At 52.4% G+C, this 18162-nt stretch overlaps 2 protein-coding genes across 2 annotated transcripts in view; one reads left to right on the top strand and one right to left on the bottom strand.

The window, feature by feature from the left end:
- Zwilch (zwilch kinetochore protein) overlaps positions 1–1042 on the top strand; it is a 34115-nt gene extending 33073 nt beyond the window's left edge. The window contains exon 19 of the mRNA XM_048332777.1: positions 393–1042. The gene's annotated coding sequence lies outside the window, so the exon portion shown is untranslated. The remainder of the gene's footprint in view (positions 1–392) is intronic.
- On the bottom strand, positions 475–16589 carry Lctl (lactase like). The gene is made up of 14 exons (XM_048332778.1): positions 16548–16589; positions 16101–16262; positions 14485–14648; positions 12929–13016; positions 12393–12502; positions 10172–10300; positions 9973–10068; positions 8542–8596; positions 7954–8115; positions 5533–5807; positions 4393–4519; positions 3804–4003; positions 2017–2080; positions 475–590 (listed from the first exon to the last, which is right to left on the bottom strand). The coding sequence occupies exons 2-14, from the start codon at positions 16213–16215 to the stop codon at positions 475–477; spliced, it is 1701 nt and encodes a 566-aa protein (XP_048188735.1). The 5' UTR covers positions 16216–16262; positions 16548–16589.
- Between the last annotated feature and the right edge of the window lie 1573 nt (positions 16590–18162).

The raw sequence follows: 18162 nt of genomic DNA, 5'->3' as shown, positions 1-18162 counted from the left end.
CCACTGCCCAGCCATAATGTTTCTTTGAATAAATTACTCCTGATATTCCATAATGCTTCTTTGCACTATCTCATTGGTTGATGAATAAATGTAGCACAAGTCATTTCTCTCAGTAAAAGTATATGTGCTTACTTACTAACCTACTGGTAACTCTCCTGGCCAGCTAAGTCTACACCATAGGGCAGTGCGAAGATGGTAGTCATCTGTATCATAAGCCCTGTGGACAAATGTGTAAGTTACAGTCACAGAACTCTACGCCGTGGTCCTATGTCTATAAAATGAAAATATGTACATTATTTATAGCAGAAATATTAACGCTGACTCTTGGAAAAAGTGAAATTCCAGATGATCTTTGTTTTATCCATGCTTTTATTTTCTAATTCTTAAATCTCAGCACAAACCAAAACGGGGGGGTGGGGAAGAAAAAGTAATTCTCACAGACTGTAAGCGGATGTGGAGGCGGCGCTGGGGACGTCAGTGGTGGCGGGGGAGGAGGAGCAGGAGCAGCAGGGCAGCCATGAGCACGCAGAGGACGCACACCGTGGGAACCACGATCTCCGAGAGCAGGTGCAGGTGGCGGCGCAGAGGCTCTGAAACACAACAACGACCATTGTAGGAGCTTCCTCATGGGGCAACTGGACAAGTGGCACCACCACGTTTGCTGAACTCCGTCACAGGCTATGAGAGGAATCCTGTAATGTCAATGCCAACCTGAACAGTCCGAGCTCAGAGGCAGAATGCTGCAAGGCATGCACAAGGCCTTGGGTTAGATCGCCAGGGCCGCCACATCAAAACACGCCCAAGTTTATGAAGTCATTTAGAAAGTATAGAAGACCCACATCTTTTCTTCTCCGTGTAAAGCGATGTGTGCCAGTATTTAAGCCGCCTATTAATCGTATTAATCAATATTTGCTGCCTTATTCCTTGTCCTTGTCATGGGGCGGGGGAAGTTTTGACAGAATACTCCTTGGAAAATGTTCTCAACCTTCTGAAGACATCACTGTGTGTTTTAAGTGGGGTTCAAGTTTCCTGTGGTAACCCCCACATTGGGGGAGTTCGCGGGTAAGCTATTCCGTGTGCAGTTCTGGACCTGCGGGCCCTGATGTCGTGTGTGGGGCTGTCAGCTGGGCAGCTGCTGAGGTGAAAAGGCACAGCTGTGTTCCCAAGCGGTTCCCAAGTTCCGCAGACATCTGCGTGGTGACTGCATTCAGTTGACTTGGGCTTCGTGAGCTACACGTAGTTCTTGTGGCCTGCTTGTGCAGAGGGGTCTGGGGAGGGGCTGGTGCGTGGTAGTGAACTGGCCTGTAAAAGGAACTGGAGTGGAAGGATTTGGTGTCGTAATCTGTGCTTGGGATACTGCATTAAAGATAATTTTATTGCAACAGGAGAGGTGTTTGCTCTGACTGCCCTTCTCAGCTTCCTAAGAACTAGGATTATAGGTATAGTGTGTTCTAGCCCTGGGGCTTGAACTCAGGGCCTGGGTGCTGTCTCTAAGCTTTTTTGGCTCAAGGTTAGCACACTACCACTTGAGCCACAGTGCTCCTTCCACTTTTTCTGTGATTAATTGGAGATAAGAGCCTCCAGTTAGCGCCCAGGCCCAGAGTTCAAGTCCCATGACTGACAAAAGAAAAAAAAGTCTCCAAAAATCTGATCTAAAGTACAAGGGAAAAATCCAATTTTAAATAAAAGTGGCTTGGGAAGGTTGACTTTAGACTGGTCTGCCTTTTGATCAGATTTTGGCAATATCATTTGTATATAATTCTGCATGGAGTTTAATTATCAAAGAAAACTAAGATATGGGGCTGGGAATATGGCCTAGTGGCAAGAGCGCTTGCTTTGTATACTTGAAGTCCTCGGTTCAATTCCCCAGCACCACATATATAGAAAATAGCCAGAAGTGGCGCTGTGGCTCAAGTGGCAGAGTGAGCAAAAAAAGAAGCCAGGGACAGTGCTCAGGCCCTGAGTCCAAGGCCCAGGAATGGCAAAAAAAAAAAAGGAAAACTAAGATATACTCACCTGTAGCAAGCTTCTGGTTGTTGATAGAGCAAGTTTCCAAAGCTTCAAGGCGCCAGCTTTCCACCTAATAGGAACCCATCCAGTAAATAATTTTTTACATTAATATTTTGCAGTTGGAAATTATTTTTACAACAAACATAGGGCAAAAATTAACATTTAAACAGTCTTCCTGTCATTTAAATGAGCTGATCTATATTGCTCATTTTCATTCATTGGGGTAAAGGAATAAAGGGTGTTCTGAAGATCATTCAACATAGTGTCTTTGAAACAACTGAGGCAGTGAGTGCTTGGTGCCCCAGCATGGCCTCCAGTCTTTTTTTTTTTTTTGGCCAGTCCTGGGCCTTGGACTCAGGGCCTGAGCACTGTCCCTGGCTTCTTCCCGCTCAAGGCTAGCACTCTGCCACCTGAGCCACAGCGCCCCTTCTGGCTGTTTTCAGTATATGTGGTGCCGGGGAACTGAACCCAGGGCTTCATGTATGGGAGGCGAGCACTCTAGCCACTAGGCCACAGTCCCAGCCCCGACCTCCAGTCTTTTTAAATGCTGGTGCTGAGTCTTGAACTCAGGGCCTCCTGTCTTCACTTGGCTTTTTCACTCAGGTGGTGCTCTACCATTTGAGCTGTACCTCTACTTCTGGTGTTTTGCTGGTTCATTGGAAATAAACGCCTCACTGACTTTTCTGCCTGGTCCTCCCAGGTTGGTCTCATACCACAATCCTCAGATCTCAACCTCCTGAGTAGCTGGGATTACAGGTGTGAGCCACCAGCGCCCAGGCTAAAGGACCTGCTATTATATTACAAGGGCTGGGGCCTGAATTTGGGTCCTCTGCCCCTGAGCCACGACTCCAATCCTAGTGCTACTGGGCTCAGTTTACACACACACTTGGGTAAACAGGTAAGATCTATTTTTATCTTTGTTCAAGTGTTTTAAATTTTAATTCCTATGAATAATTCCTATGAATTCATAATTCCTATGAATAGATGTAGCAACACGGGATAAAGAGCATTTATTTTTGTGCGAGTCTGGGACTCGGCCTCAGCCTCTGGCAGCTATCCCTGAGCTTTTTTTTTTTTTTTTTTTTTGGCTAGTCCTGGGCCTTGGACTCCGGGCCTGAGCACTGTCCCTGGCTTCTTCCCGCTCAAGGCTAGCACTCTGCCACTTGAGCCACAGCGCCGCTTCTGGCCGTTTTCTGTATATGTGGTGCTGGGGAATCGAACCTAGGGCCTCGTGTATTCGAGGCAGGCACTCTTGCCACTAGGCTATATCCCCAGCCCCCCTGAGCTTTTTTGCTCACAGCCAACACCTACCACGGAGTCACAGTTCCACTTCTGGGGGGGGGGGGGGTTGGTGGTTAATTAGAGATAAGAGTTTCCCAGACTTTCCTGTCCAGGCTGGCTTCAAACTTGGAGCCTCAGATCTCAGCCTCCTGAGTACGTTGGATTACAGGTGTGAGCCACTGGCGCCCGGCACATTGCTTCCCTTTTCTGTGTGTTGAAGAACATGTAGTATGGGCATGAAGGTGACTTTAGGGTAACATTTACCTGGACGTCTCTATTGACCTAGCCCTGTGCTCACCTGGAGCCTAGCACACACCTGGGCAACCATGTCTTCAGGGAGAGAATTTTGGATCATGTTTACTGCAGTGTAAGCAAAGGAACAAGAGAGGCAGAGGAAGAGGCTATCAGGCATGCGGCATAGCCAGGCTTGGAGAAAAGAGGAGAGGCCATTGCCCAGCTCTGCGCACCTCAGTGCTTAGCTCCAGAAATCTAGAAACAAGCATTCGTCCTACCTCTCGAGGATTCGGAAATCCATTAGCAATGATAATCTTCTTGTAGTATTGAACCGAAGCCTTGGGATAGCGAGGCTTATTCCTGACGTTAAATTCAACGTAGTAAAATCCGTATCTATCTGCGTAGCCTCTCTCCCATTCAAACTCATCCAGCAGAGACCAGGAAGTGTACCCTTTTATATTAACTCCATCTTTGATAGCTGTAAAGACACATCATCCCATTCTTATTTTTTTTTATTTTTTTTTGCTGGTCCCAGGGCTTGAACTCAGGGCCTGGGTGCTGTCTCTAAGCTTCTTTTGCTCAAGGGCAATGCTCTACCACTTGAACCACAGTACCATTTCTGGCTTTTTCTGAGTAGTTATTGGAGAAAAGAGTCTCACAGACTTTTCTGCCCAGGCCAGCTTTGAACCTGAGATCCTCCTTTGAACCACCATCCTCAGATCTCAGCCTCCTGAGTAGCAAACCATGAGCCACGGGTTCCCTGCTTAAATTTCTGAGGTCTTGGGGCAAGTTTTGGTTGATCATATGTGCTACCAAGTTTTGCCTAGCCTACATAGGAGGTGCGCGGGGGCGAAGGTTGCCTCTCACCTTTCAGCATCTCGTTAATGTAGCCTCTGAGGTACTGGATTCTCCACTCATCACACAGCTGAGTGCAGCGCGACTGCTGAGACGCTCCATTTTCCATCACGTAGATGGGGGGGCCGCCATATTGGGTCTGAAAGGGAACCAAAGTAATGAACAGCTTCAAGACTGTGATTCACGGGTGGGTTTCTGTGTCAGAGGCTCACCTGGCCACAGGAGTTGAGGGCTCCACATTCTGATGACGTGCATATTAGCACATGGTAGGTGTATCTGTTAGATGAATGAAGTGGAAGGCCTAGAGTTTCTATGCAAGATTATATGGAATAGCTTTTTCTATAACTTGATCTGGCTGGAGGGGAAATGTACGCCAGGTCCCGTTCTTTCCCATGTGTTTCTATCTCAGGTGAGAAGGGCAGCAAAAAATTCTAGGGGTAGCCAGGTGCCTGTGGCTGAGATCTAAGGAGGCTGAGATCTGACATCCGCTGTTCAAAGCTAGCCTGGGCAGGGAAATGGGTGAGACTCTTAGCTTCAATGAAGTGGCAAAAAGCCGGAAGGGGAGCTGTGGCTCAAGTGGTAGAGGGGTCAGCATGGGTAGCTGGATTTCATTGTCCCTCGGGGCTCAAATGTAGTCACCTGAGTTTAAATACAGGATGTAACTGAAGAGTTGGGGTTGAACTCAGGGCCTGTGTGTACCAAGCAAGTGTTCTACCACCCAAGCCATGCCTCCCAGCCTTGTGATTTGCCTTGTTCGTGTGCCAATGCACATATGCCTGTGGTAGGGCTTAAATTCAGGGCTAGGGCACTATCTGCTTTTTTGATCAAGACTGGCACTGTACCATCTGAGCCACAGCTCCCAGCTTTTTGCTGACTATTTGGAGATAAGAGCCTCATGGACTTTCCTGCCCTGGCTGGCTTCGAACCGTGATCCTCAGATCTCAGCTTCCTTAGGTAGTTTAAGATGACAGGCCTGAACCACCAGCCACATAGCTTTATTTTGTTTGTGAGATAGGGTATCCCTCACTTTTCCTGAGTTGGCTTTAAACACTCAGTCTTGTCTCCATTTCTTGAGGAGCCAGGATTACAGATTGTGGTGCTGTGACCCTATCAGTCTAAAAGTCTTTTCCCGTAGGTTAACGTGCTACGCACCTGAGCAAAGTTGAGGAGCCTCCTAAATCCCCAGGGCACGGAACAGAGCCATTTGGACCCCAGATGTGGCCAGGTGGGGTCGAGGAACTCTACTAAGTCCCGGTCATTGTGGTAGCTGGGCCCCTGGCGGGAGGGGAAGCGCCTCTCAGTGATGTATCTTGTTGTAAAATGACCCAACCCCAGGAAGTCGGCTGTGCCTTTCATGTAGCTCTTCTCCTGGAGGGAGAACTCCGGCAGCCGCGACACTTCCAGCCCTTGCTCTGCGCTCTTCCTTCCTGATCAGAGACAAGACGGACATTTGGGGATTATTTTTCTTATAAACCATTTTATTGTTAAATTCTATGACATATCTAGCATGTTGACATAAAATATTTTCCTTGTTCAAAGCAGATAACACACCAGATGCTCACTCCTGGAATCCTGACTACTCAGGAGGCTGAGATCTGAGGATCACCGTTCAAAGCCAACCTGGGCAGGAAAGTCCCTGAGACTCTTCTGAGTTCAAGCCCCAGGGCTAGCACAGAAAAGGGGAGGGAGGAAGGACTTGAATAGACAGTTCTCCAAAGAAGGTGCCCGTGAACAATGAGCAAATGAAAAGATACTCAAAGTTACTACTGGGCTGGGGATATAGCCTAGTGGCAAGAGTGCCTGCCTCGGATACACGAGGCCCTAGGTTCGATTCCCCAGCACCACATATACAGAAAACGGCCAGAAGCGGCGCTGTGGCTCAAGTGGCAGAGTGCTAGCCTTGAGCGGGAAGAAGCCAGGGACAGTGCTCAGGCCCTGAGTCCAAGGCCCAGGACTGGCCAAAAAAAAAAAAAAAAGTTACTACTCATTAGGAAAATACAAACCAAAGTTACAGTGACATGCCACCTACACCTACCAGGACGGCTACTGTCAAAAAAGCAAAATTGGGCTGGGAATGTGGCCTAGCGGTAGAGTGCTGGCCTTGTATACATGAAGGCCTGGGTTCGATTCCCCAGCACCACATATACAGAAAAAGCCAGAAGTGGCGCGGTGGCTCAAGTGGCAGAGTGCTAGCCTTGAGCAAAAAGAAGCCAGGGACAGTGCTCAGGCCCTGAGTTCAAGGCCCAGGACTAGGGAAAAAACAAAAACAGAAACCAAAATCCCACTTGTACATCCACATTCATTGCTGCAGTATTCACAATAGCCAAGTTATGCAAACAGCCCGGATGCCCTATGTTGGGTAAGTGGATCCAGAAAATTGTGGTGCCTATACACAGTGGAATTTTCCACAGCCACTAGAAAGAATATTAAGTCACTTTTAGGGGCATGGATAAACGTAGAACAAATTATATTAAGTGAGGAAAGCAAACCTCAGAGAGACAAACCACAAACGCTTTTTCTCGAATGCTGAAGCTAGAGCTAAAATACAAGTGGACTTAATAACTTGTATATGATGCTAGGCATTCACACACAGACTAAAGGAGGGCAGGCTGGGAATATGGCCTAGTGGCAAGAGTGCTCGCCTCATATCCATGAAGGCCTGGGTTCGATTCCTCAGCACCACATATACAGAAAATGGCCAGAAGTGGCGCTGTGGCTCAAGTGGCAGAGTGCTAGCCTTGAGCAAAAAAGAAGCCAGGGACAGTGCTCAGGCCCTGAGTTCACGGCCTAGGACTGGCCCAAAAAATAAATAAATAATAAAATACTATATATCAAAATGAATTCCAGGGCGGGCCACCGATGTCTCACCCTTGTCATCCTAGCTACTTAGGAGACTGAGATCTGAGGATCACAGTTCAAGGCCAGCCTGGACACCGAAGTTCATAAGACTCTTACCCAATAAACACCCAGGAAAAAAAGCTGGAAATAGAGCTGTGGCTAAAGTGGTGAAGAGCTAGCCTGGAGCACCAAGAAGCTCAGGTGCAGGGCACTGTCCCTGAGTTCAAGCCCCAGAACTAGGGGGCAGCGGGCGGAAGCAAACTCCCAAACGTTGGTGACTGTGGAGAAAGTGGGCCACATCCTGTCATCCCAGCTACCTGGGAGACAGAGACTGAGGAGATTTCAGTTCAATGCTAGCCCAGGCAAAAGCACAGAAAGGTAAGGAAAGCAAGAGAAGGCGTATGGATCGAGAGGCCTGGGCCTGGTGTAGCAAGCATGAGGCCCAGAGTTCAAACCCCAGTACTGCCCCCCCGCAAGAAAAAATTGGAACCCTGTGTATTGATGACAGTGTGAAATGAAACAGCCACTATGGCCGACAGTGTAACAATTCCTTAAAAAAAAAAAATGGTGGGAGGGCAGGCTCTGGTGACCCACCCCGGAATCCTAGCTACTCAGGAGGTAGAGTGAGATTTGAGGATTGCAGTTTGAAGCCAGCCTGGGCAGGAGAGTCAATGAGACTCTTACCTACAATGAGCTAGTGGGGTGGGGGGAGGGCGGTGTAGTAACCTGGCTTACCAATATTGTCCTTCATGACTTGGGGGTAGTCACCGGCATAAATGGGGTTGGCAAACCAGCCCAGGCAAAACTGCAGGTATCTCTCAGCCGCCTCTATGTCCTTGAGGCTGCTCATGTCCACGGGCTCCCCCCAGTCACACGTCAACGAAATCCCCACCAGACCTGGAGAAAGAAAGAGCGTGACATTGCTTCTTTGAGCTTGTGTCTATTGTTTAAAGCTTGTTGTTGTTTGGGGGTCTAAGACCAAGATTCAAACTTCTTTTTTTTTTTTTTTTGCTGGTCCCGGGACTTGAACTCGGGGCCTGGGCACTGTCCCTGAGCTAACCTTTTGCTCAAGGCTAGCGCTCTACCCCTCGAGCCACAGCGCCACTTCCAGCTTCTTCTGTGATTGGAGGTAAGGGGCTCATGGACTTTCCTGCTTTCACTCCCTGGCTGACACCCCACCACCTGAGCCACGCTTCCCGCCCATGGTATTTGAAACGTTACAAGCTCTCCCTGCGGGGGCCCAGGCCGGCCCGGAACCCGCCCCCCTCCTGCCTGCGCCCCTGAGTACCACGTGTCTGTCCGTGTGCAGCGGGGCTCACTCACCGTGCTGCTTGCTGCGCCACGAGGTGTTGTAAGCGTGCCAGGCTTGGGCGTGGGCCTGAAAGAGGAGCAGGGGTTCAGAGCCGGCTGGCTCCGGTTCTTTCCGCCTCTGCGCTGGCGTGACCTACTTAACTTTTTAATTTTTTTGTCTTTTTTGTCAGCCCTAGGGTTTGGACTCAGGACCTGGACGCTGTCCCTGAGCTCTTCAGCTCAAGGCTGGCGCTCTACCACTTGAGCCACGGCGCCACGGCCAGTTTCTTTGGTGGTTAATTGGAGATAAGAGTCTCACAGACTTTCCTGCCCAGGCTGGCTTTGAATACCAGTAGTGGTAACTTGAACTCAGGGCTCTTGGACTTGAGCTCTCCATCAGCTTTTTCACTCATGGACGCCCCCTCTACCACTTGAGCCACCCCTCTTTCCCGGCCATTTGCTAGTTAATTAGAGATAAGAGTTTCAAGGATCTTTCTATCTGGGCTGGGTTCAAATCTTGATCTTCAGATCTCAGCCTCCTGAGTGGCTAAGATTATATGCATATGGCTCAGCTGCCCACCAAAAGGTCTGAGAAGCCGCCTGCATTATTATAGACATGCTCACAGCCCTGCCTTTTAAATATTCCATTTAAGAACTTGGGAGCAAGTGTAGAAAGAATGAGCAAGTCCCCCTGTGTGACATGAGTTTGAGCCTCTGCCGTGTCTCCAGTGACCTACCCACCATCAGCTCAGCGTCCCTTGGGGCTGTCCTCTCCTCCCCCCCACCCCCGCCCCGTGTGTGCCCTGGTCCTTCAGCACCATGGCTGGCATCTACATCTAGGTCCTATAAAGGACCTGGTTCCCTCCTGCCACTCAGACCTGTCCTGGGCGTCTGACACCTGCTGTCAGATGGCCGCCTCGTCCCTGCCTTCCAGCCGACCTGGACAGCCTCATTACTCACTGCGGATTTCAGCCCCTTCCTCCCACCACCATTCCTCAGTGTGGACCAGCGGGTGACCCATGGCCCAGGTGCACAAGGGAGTGTGAACCCGTGGAACGAATCCTCCGGGCTCCAGTGGCCCACACCTGCGTCTTAGCTCCTCAGCAGGCTGAGCTCAGAGGGTCATCAATCCAAGCCAGCCGGAGCAGGAGAGCCCAGGAGACCTCTAATGAGCTAGCAACAAGCCAGAAATGGAGTTGCGGCTCAAGTGCTAGAGAGCCAGCCTTGAGCAAAAAAAAAAAAAAGCTAAGGGACAATACCTAAGCCCTGAGTTCAAGCCCCAGGACTGGCGCACATACACACACGCCAACACACAACCCTATAAGGTGTCTGTCAGTCCTGAATGCAAGCTGGGTCCTTCCCAGGGGTGTGTGAGGGGGGGTGCGGGCAGAGGATCTGGCCATGCCCCTCCCTCCCCCTGCAGCCCAGCCCTCCCGCCCCCCTCCAGTGCTCACTCAGGCTCACCTTAAGGATGTGGTGTGCTGCCTTGTATAGGCCGGTGCCCGGCAGCCGCAGGCCCGGCGCGTGGTGGCCCGTCTCATAGCCCTTCTCCACCATCGCCTACGGGAGCAGCAAGTGGGGACCACGCCACCAGTGGGAAGCAGCAGAGACCCCCCCACCCCCCAACCCCTGGCTTTCCCATGTGAAGAGGGACCCCGCTTACCCGAGGATCGCTGAAAGTGACCCAGTGCTTCACTCGGTCCCCAAAGGCCTCGAAGCACAGGTTGGCATAGTCGCTGAAGTAGCCGGCCATGCTTACGTTCTGCCACCCACCGTATTTGACCTGGAGCAGCTGCCGACACAGAGAGACGCTGGGGCCCCGGGGAGAGATGCTGGGGCTGACGAGGGCTGGGACAATCTGACAGTGGAGGTCACGTCTCCAAGCCAGGCAACCCCCCCGAGCCGGAGACAGGAACCAAGTGAGATTCTCCCGCTTGGAAGGAATCTCCCTGGCACTTGGGTATGAAGAGATCTTGTGCTGGCTCACTCCTGTTATTCTAGCTACTCAGGAGGCTGAGATCTGAGGATCACAGTTCAAACCTCCCTGGGGAGGTGACCAAGTCACAAGGTCCCCTTTTCATGCCTGGATCCAGGCGCCCCCTAGACTTATGCAAGGTCACCTCCATTGCCCTTCTCCCTTCCCCCATGTGGTAAAAGCCTTCAAGGAGCCATCTTGGAAATTCAGGCCTCACCTCACTAGACCTGCCTGGTGCCCTTCAGACTCCAGAACTGGGAAAAGAACATTTTGGGGATTTATTTATGTCAGGATTTGAATTCAGTGCCTCACGTTTGCTAGTCAGGCACTCTACCACTCATTTATTTATCTTGTGCCGATCGTGGGGCTTGAGCTCAGGGCCTGTGCACTGTCAATGAGTTTCTTTTTTGGGGGGAGGAGGGATTTTTTTTTCTTAACTTAAACTTAAATTCTTTAACTTAAAAAAAAAATTGTTGGGGGGCTGGGGATATGGCCTAGTGGCAAGAGTGCTTGCCTCGTATACATGAGGCCCTGGGTTCAATTCCCCAGCACCACATACACAGAAAATGGCCAGAAGTGGCGCTGTGGCTCAAGTGGCAGAGTGCTAGCCTTGAGCAAAGAGAAGCCAGGGACAGTGCTCAGGCCCTGAGTCCAAGCCCCAGGACTGGCCAAAAAAAAAAAAAAAAAAAAAAAAATTATTGTTGGAGCTAGGATATGGCCTAGTGGCAGGAGTGCTTGCCTCGTATACATAAAGCCCTAGGTTCGATTCCCCAGCATCACATATATAGAAAACGGCCAGAAATGGTACTGTGGCTCAAGTGGCTGAGTGCTAGCCTTGAGCAAAAAAAAGCCAGGGACAGTGCTCAGGCCCTGAGTCCAAGCCCCAGGACTCGCAAAAAAAAAAAAAAAAAAAATTGTTTATGTGCTACAGAAGACTTGAACCCAGGGTCTCACGCATGCTAGGCAAGCACTCCATCTTTGAGCCATATTCCCAACCACTGAGCTTCTTTTGCTCAAGGCTAATGCTCTATCATTTGAGCCACACCTCCACTTTTGGTAGTTAATTAGAGAGAAGAGGTTCTTGGACGTTCCTGCCCAGGCTGGCTTCTAACCCCGATCCTCAGATCTCAGCCTTGGAGTAGCAGAGAACTAGGATTATAGGTGTGAATCACTGGTATCCAGCTGTTTCTTTGTAAGACAAAATGTCACTACAGTGTCCAGTCTGGAATAGTGTGTGTGTGTGTGTGTGTGTGTGTGTGTGTGTGTGTGTGTGTGTGTGTGTTTCAGGGCCTAGGCACTGTCTCTGAGCTTCTTTTGCTCAAGGCTAGCACTCTACCACTTGAGCCAAAGCACCACTTCGGGCTTTTTCTGTGTATGTGGTGCTGAGGAATCGATCCTGGGGCTTCGTCCATGCTAGGCGAGCACTCTACCACTAAGCTACCTTCCCTGGCCCCATGGTCTGGAATTTTTTTATCTGAGTGCTGGGATTACAGGCATACCCCCACCAGGCCTGGCTAAAGTTCTGTTCTTTATAAGTCATCCAGTCTGTGGTATTGTGTTATAGTAGCACAAAAGTCTAACAACTGAGGGGCTGGGGATATGGCCTAGTGGCAAGAGTGCTTGCCTCTAATACATGAAGCCCTGGGTTCAATTCCCCAGCACCACATATATAGAAAATGGCCAGAAGTGGCGCTGTGGCTCAAGTGGCAGAGTGCTAGCCTTGAGCAAAAGGAAGCCAGGGACAGTGCTCAGGCCCTGAGTCCAAGTCCAGGACTGGCCAAAAAAAAGAAAAAAAGAAAAAGGTCTATCAACTGAATCAGAGAGACCTCTTCCCTCACAGAGCCCAGCCCCCTGTCTCCGTCCCACCCTGTCTTCGTGCCAGGCTCCCCCAAGCCCGCCTGGCCCTCACCTGTGGCAGGTCCCAGTGGTGCAGGGTGGCAATGGGGGTGATGTTGCTCTGTAAAAGGGCATCGATTAAATCGCTGTAGAACTTGATCCCTTTCTCATTCACCTGCTCGGCTGCAAGTGGAGAAGAAGAATGCTGTGTTGTGGTCTTATCTTCTGGGTGCAGCCGTCTCGGTCATTGGGGCTCTCCACAGACTACCAGGACCCAAGGCCCACCAGCATCCTAAATCTCAGAGAGAGTCCTTTGCTGGGGTTTGAGCTTTTATACTCAAAGGCTGCTGCTCTACTACGTGAGCCGCAATTCCACTTGTGGCTTTTTGGGTGGTTCATTGGAGATAAGAGTCTCTCAGACTTTCCTACCCTGGGCTGGCTTAGAACCACAGTCCTTGGGTCTCAGCCTCCTGAGTAGCTAGGATGGCAGGCGTGAGCCACTAGCTTCAGAGGGGCCTTTCAGTATGTCTGGGAGCCCCGTTACCTACAGAACCCCACCCCCAACACCGTGGTGTCCCTGCAGAACCGCGAGGGACTGCCCTGGCTCACCTCGGATGCCGGTGGGCAGGAGCCGGGGCCAAGATAAGGAGAATCGGTAGTGAGTGACTCGCAGCTCCCGGAGCAGAACCACGTCCTCCTGTGGAGGCAGGGATGGGGGCCCCGATAAGCGGAGCGGAAGCGGAGACCCCAGAACCTGTGGCTCAAAGTGGGGGAGTAAGAATCTGCTTCCTCCCCATGGAATAGGGGTGACAGCACCTCTTGCTATGGCTGTGCTGGGGGGGGGGGACGCACTTAGAACACCCATCAGAGCCAGGCACCTGTGGCTCGCTGTGGCCATCAGGAGGCTGAGATCTGAGGATCACAGTTTGAAACCAGCCCAGGCAGGAAAGTCTGAGAGACTTTTTTTTTTCTTTGCCAGTCCTGGTGCTTGAACTCAGGGCCTGGGCACTGTCCCTGAGCTTCCTTTGCTCAAGGCTAGCGCTCTACCACTTGAGCCACAGCGCCACTTCCGGCTTTTTCTGTGTACATGGTACTGATGAACTGAACCCAGGGCTTCATGCATGCTAGGCAAGCACTCTACCGCTAAGCCACATTCCCAGCCTCTGAGGGACTCTTATCTCTAATAAACTACTAAAAAAAAAAAGCCGGGGGCTGGGGATATAGCCTAGTGGCAAGAGTGCCTGCCTTGGATATACGAGGCCCTAGGTTCGATTCCCCAGCACCACATATACAGAAAACGGCCAGAAGCGGCGCTGTGGCTCAAGTGGCAGAGTGCTAGCCTTGAGCGGGAAGAAGCCAGGGACAGTGCTCAGGCCCTGAGTCCAAGGCCCAGGACTGGCCAAAAAAAAAAAAAGCCAGAAGTGGAGCTGTGGCTTAAGTGGTAGAGTGCTAGCTTTAGGAAAAAAAAAAAAAAAAGCTCAGGATAGTGCCCAAGCTGTGAGTTCAAGCCTCAGGACTGGCACAGAAAGAGAGAGAAGAAAGAAAGAGAAAGGAAGGGAGGGCTCAGCAGGGTATTCTAATAAACTTTAATAGGAATCCCCCAAGAAGCCATTCCAAGACGGGGGCTGCTAAGAAGCTGGTCCTGCTCCCCGCGCAGGCGTACCAGCAAGCCACAGGCAGGGGCAGGGGCAGGGGCAGGGGCAGGGGCAGGGGCAGGGGCAGGGGCAGGGGCAGGGGCCAGGCCTTCGGGCCCCTGCGGCCTCCGTCCCAGGCTCCGTTGGCCACATTGTGTACAGGATGGGCTCTTTTTTGTTGTTTTTTCAATGTGTTCGTTTATTGTGCCCGTAGCGGGGCTTGAACTCAGGGCTTCACGCTGTGGCTTGGCTTTTTTGCTCAAGGCTGGCTGTCTACCACGTGAGCCACGCCTCCACCTCCAGCTTTTGGCTACCTAATTGGCGATAAGAGCCTTTCCTGCCGGGGCGGGGCTGGCTTTGAACCTCGATCCTCAGCTCTCCTGAGTGGCTAGGATGACAGGCGTGAGCTGCCAGCACCCAGGTGGCTAAGTACAGGGTGTCTGGCAGACCATCAGGTGGCTTGCCACCCCGGCTCCCCCGGTCCGTCCTTCCCCACTCTCTGGCAGGCTGGCAGGCAGCTCCCTCGCTCACCTGGACCTTGTAATAGCCATCGCAGGCCTCGTCGGCCGTCTCCTCTCCAAGCACCTTCCCCGGCCCGCTGTGCGTGAAGGCGTCCCAGATGCTCGCTCCTTTCCCGTCCTGGTCCCAGGCGCCCTCTGTCTGGTAGGCAGAGCTGCCCACGCCCCAGGAGAAGCCTGGGCCACAGGTCACCTGTCTCACCCAGGGCTGGGCCTCCCCACATCAGGGCACCCCCAGCCCTCCCTGGCTCCCTGGAGTGGAGGCCCTGGGCGGGGGGGAGAAGGGGGAGACTGCATCACTGAAAACATTTCCGGGGGCCAGGGGGGTTGGTCATGGGGCTTGAACTCAGGGCCTGGGCACTGTTCCTGAGCTCTTCAGTTCCACTTGGAGCCACAGCGCCACTTCTAGTTTTCTGGTGGTTCATTGGAGATGAGAGTCTCACGGACTTTCCTGCCCAGACTGCCATTGAACTGAGATCTTCAGATCTCAGCCTCCTAAGTAGCTAAGATTGCACGTGTGAGCCACCAGCACCCGACATGAAAACAGGGCCTGAGCACTGTCCCTGGCTTCTTTTTGCTCAAGGCTAGCACTCTGCCACTTGAGCCACAGCGCCACTTCTGGCCATTTTCTGTATATGTGGTGCTGGGGAATTGAACCCAGGGCCTCATGTATACGAGGCAAGCACTCTTGCCACTAGGCCATATCCCCAGCCCCGGTATTTTTAATTAGAGTCTCATGGACTTTCCTGCCCAGGATGGCTTTGAGCTGTGATCATTAGATCTCAGCCTCCTGAGCAGCTAGGATTACAGGCGTGAGCCACTTCAAACCCAGGTCCTGGCCCTCCTCAAAACAAAACAAATAAAAATTAAAAAAAAAAAAAAGAGGAAGAAAGTGGCGCTGTGGCTCAAGTGGCAGAGTGCTTGCCTTGAGTGGGAAGAAGCCAGGGACAGTGCTCAGGCCCTGAGTTCAAGGCCCAGGTCTGGCAAAAAAAAAAAAAAAAAGAAAGAAAGAAAAGAAAACAAAAGGAATCCTAAAAATGTTGAGGAAAAATTTTTTTTGGCCAGTCCTGGGCCTTGGACTCAGGGCCTGAGCACTGTCCCTGGCTTCCTTTTTGCTCAAGGCTAGCACTCTGCCACTTGAGCCACAGCGCCACTTCTGGCCATTTTCTGTATATGTGGTGCTGGGGAATCAAACCAAGGGCCTCATGTATACGAGGCAAGCTCTCTCGCCACTAGGCCATATCCCCAGCCCCATGTTGAGGAAAATTTTAATTCAGCTTGCCGTTCATTATTTGCACACATTTCAGTAATTCAAAAAAATCTAGGGGCTGGAGATGACAGCTTAGTTGGTAGAGCATTTGCTTAGCATGCATGAAATCTTGGGTTCAAGTACACACACACACACACACACACACACACAATGTATTTGAAACATATTTTACAACCGTTACATGGAGGTATGCATCCCCTATCAGCCAGGAATCTAAAAACACCAAATTCCTTGGCAAATCAACCAAGGCAGCGGGCCAACAGACCTCTAGATGGTCAGACAGACAGGCATTGGGAGACGGACAGGCGTTGGGAGATGGACAGGCGCTGGGAGACGGACAGGCCGGGGAATGGGCATACCAGGCGGGAAGGTTCCATAGTAGAAGGAAGCGTCTTCCGGGGGCGCCTTGCCGGCAGCCCCCAGCCCGAGGACCAGCAGCACACAGCAGAGCCTGGCGACCCGCGGAGGCTTCATGACGCCCAGGCCGCCTCCATACTGGGGAGAAGCACCTGTGGGGGTCACTGGGAGATGGGGGGGGCAGAGGCCAGGAGGTGAGGAGGACACACGTGGGGCACACTTTATTTGTATCCACAGATGGAACACTGAACCAGAGACCACGCTGCGCCAGCGAGCACGGGGTTGAACGGGTTAAGGCTCGGAACTCTGGTCTGATGAGGGGGACCCAGCCCCCACCCCTCAGGGCCCCCTCCCCCCAGCTCCAAGTCCACTGGAGGAGGCAGGACAATGCCGCCAGGCCCGAGCATCGGCGTGAACCCCTTCCCATTGACCCAGCCCAGGCAGCTCACCCCGGCTTGTCCTCCTCAGAGCTGGACACCCCAGATGGCCTGCTCCCTCCGGCTGAGCCAGAGAGCAGAGAGAAGGCTCTGGGCGGGGGTGTGGCCCGTGGCCTGATCTGATGGGGTGCTGAGCTGGCCGCGGGGCCTGACTCAGCAATGCCCCTGGCCCTGGGCCCTGGGCCTCCCGCTGCCTCCTCCCAGGGTAGAGGGGCAGCAAGCGCGGAAGGGGGCCTGGTCTTCTGATCCTTTAGTCCTAAGGTGTGTGTGTGTGTGTGTGTGTGTGTGTGTGTGTGTGTGTGCGTGCGTGTGTGTGCGTGTGTGTGTGTGTGTGTGGTCTGTCTGTCTGTTCCTCCCTGCTGGACTGACATCCCCATGGACATCTCTGTGGTTTATTTTATTTTTGCCAGTCCTGGGCCTTGAACTCAGGGCCTGAGCACTGTCCCTGAGTCTCTTTGTACTCAAGGCTAGCACTCTACCACTTGAGCCACAGCGCCACTTCCGGCTTTTCCCGTGTAGCTTATTGGAGATAAGAGTCTCACAAGCTTTTCTGCCTAGGCTTGGCTTTGAACCACGATCCTCAGGTCTCTGCCTCCTAAGTAGCTAGGATTACAGGCACGAGCCATTGGCACCCAGCTCTGCTTCATGTAATCCTCCTAGTGGCTCTACAACAGAGGCAAGAGGGAAGCAGCGGCTGCCTTGAGCAGGGGGTCCCTCCCCACTGAGGACCCCACCACCATCTCTAGGTGGCCCCGCCTGAGGCCCCTTGGACGTGGGAGACTATTGCCCAACCACCCCAGCCAGGTGAGCCCCTCCCCACCTCCCTGCCAGTGGCCCCCACCTCATTCCTCCACAGCCCCTGTGGCTGGGGGCTGATGGGAAAGGGGCGGGGCTCTGTCACTCCAGAGTGACAGGTGGGAAGGGGGGGCTGGTGTCACAGGGAAAGGACAATGGTGTGGGGGGGGGGCAGAGGAAGCAGAGGAGCTTTCCCTGTGGTACAGGGAGGGTGTGACCGTAGGTTAGAGGGAGCGCCCGGATGCCTAGATCTCCTGCAGGGCAGTGGCGGGCAAGGCCGTGTCCAGTGGTGGTGTTTGGCAAGGTGCCAGCCTCAGCAGGCCCATGGGCTCCTCCAGGCTGCGTGGGCTCTGGGCTTCGGGCAGCTCTCCTCAGAGCTGGTGGCGTCAGGGTGGGTGTTGGAAGGGGCTGTGAGCCTGGCAGGACAGGGTGCTCCATTGCTCTGGTGCCCCCCTTCTCCTTCTACAACCCCAAGCCTGGCTGGAAGAAGGAAAGAGGTGTCACAGCTGGTGACTCTCTGAGACCCCCACCCAACCCATTGCAGGGCCTGATTGGACCCTGTACAAGAGGTCTGGAGTCCCAGGGCCTGGGCTGGCGCTGGACCTTGTCTCTCTCCTTCCTTCCTTCCTTCCTTTCTTTTTTTTTTTTTTTGTTTGTGTGTCTTGAACTCACGGCCCGGGTGCTGTTCCTGAGCTCTTCAGTTCAAGGCTAGCGCTCTACCACTTGAGCCACAGAGCCACTTCCGGTTTTCTGGAGGTTCATTGGAGATAAGAGCCTCATGGACTTTCCTTCCTGGGCTGGCTTTGAACTGTGATCCTCAGATCTCATCCTC

The sequence above is a fragment of the Perognathus longimembris genome, chromosome 23 (genome assembly GCF_023159225.1).
Source record: "Perognathus longimembris pacificus isolate PPM17 chromosome 23, ASM2315922v1, whole genome shotgun sequence".
Taxonomy (NCBI): Eukaryota; Metazoa; Chordata; class Mammalia; order Rodentia; family Heteromyidae; genus Perognathus; species Perognathus longimembris.
The sequence above is the reverse complement of the archived record's forward strand: the minus strand, read 5'-3'. Positions and strand labels throughout refer to the sequence as shown.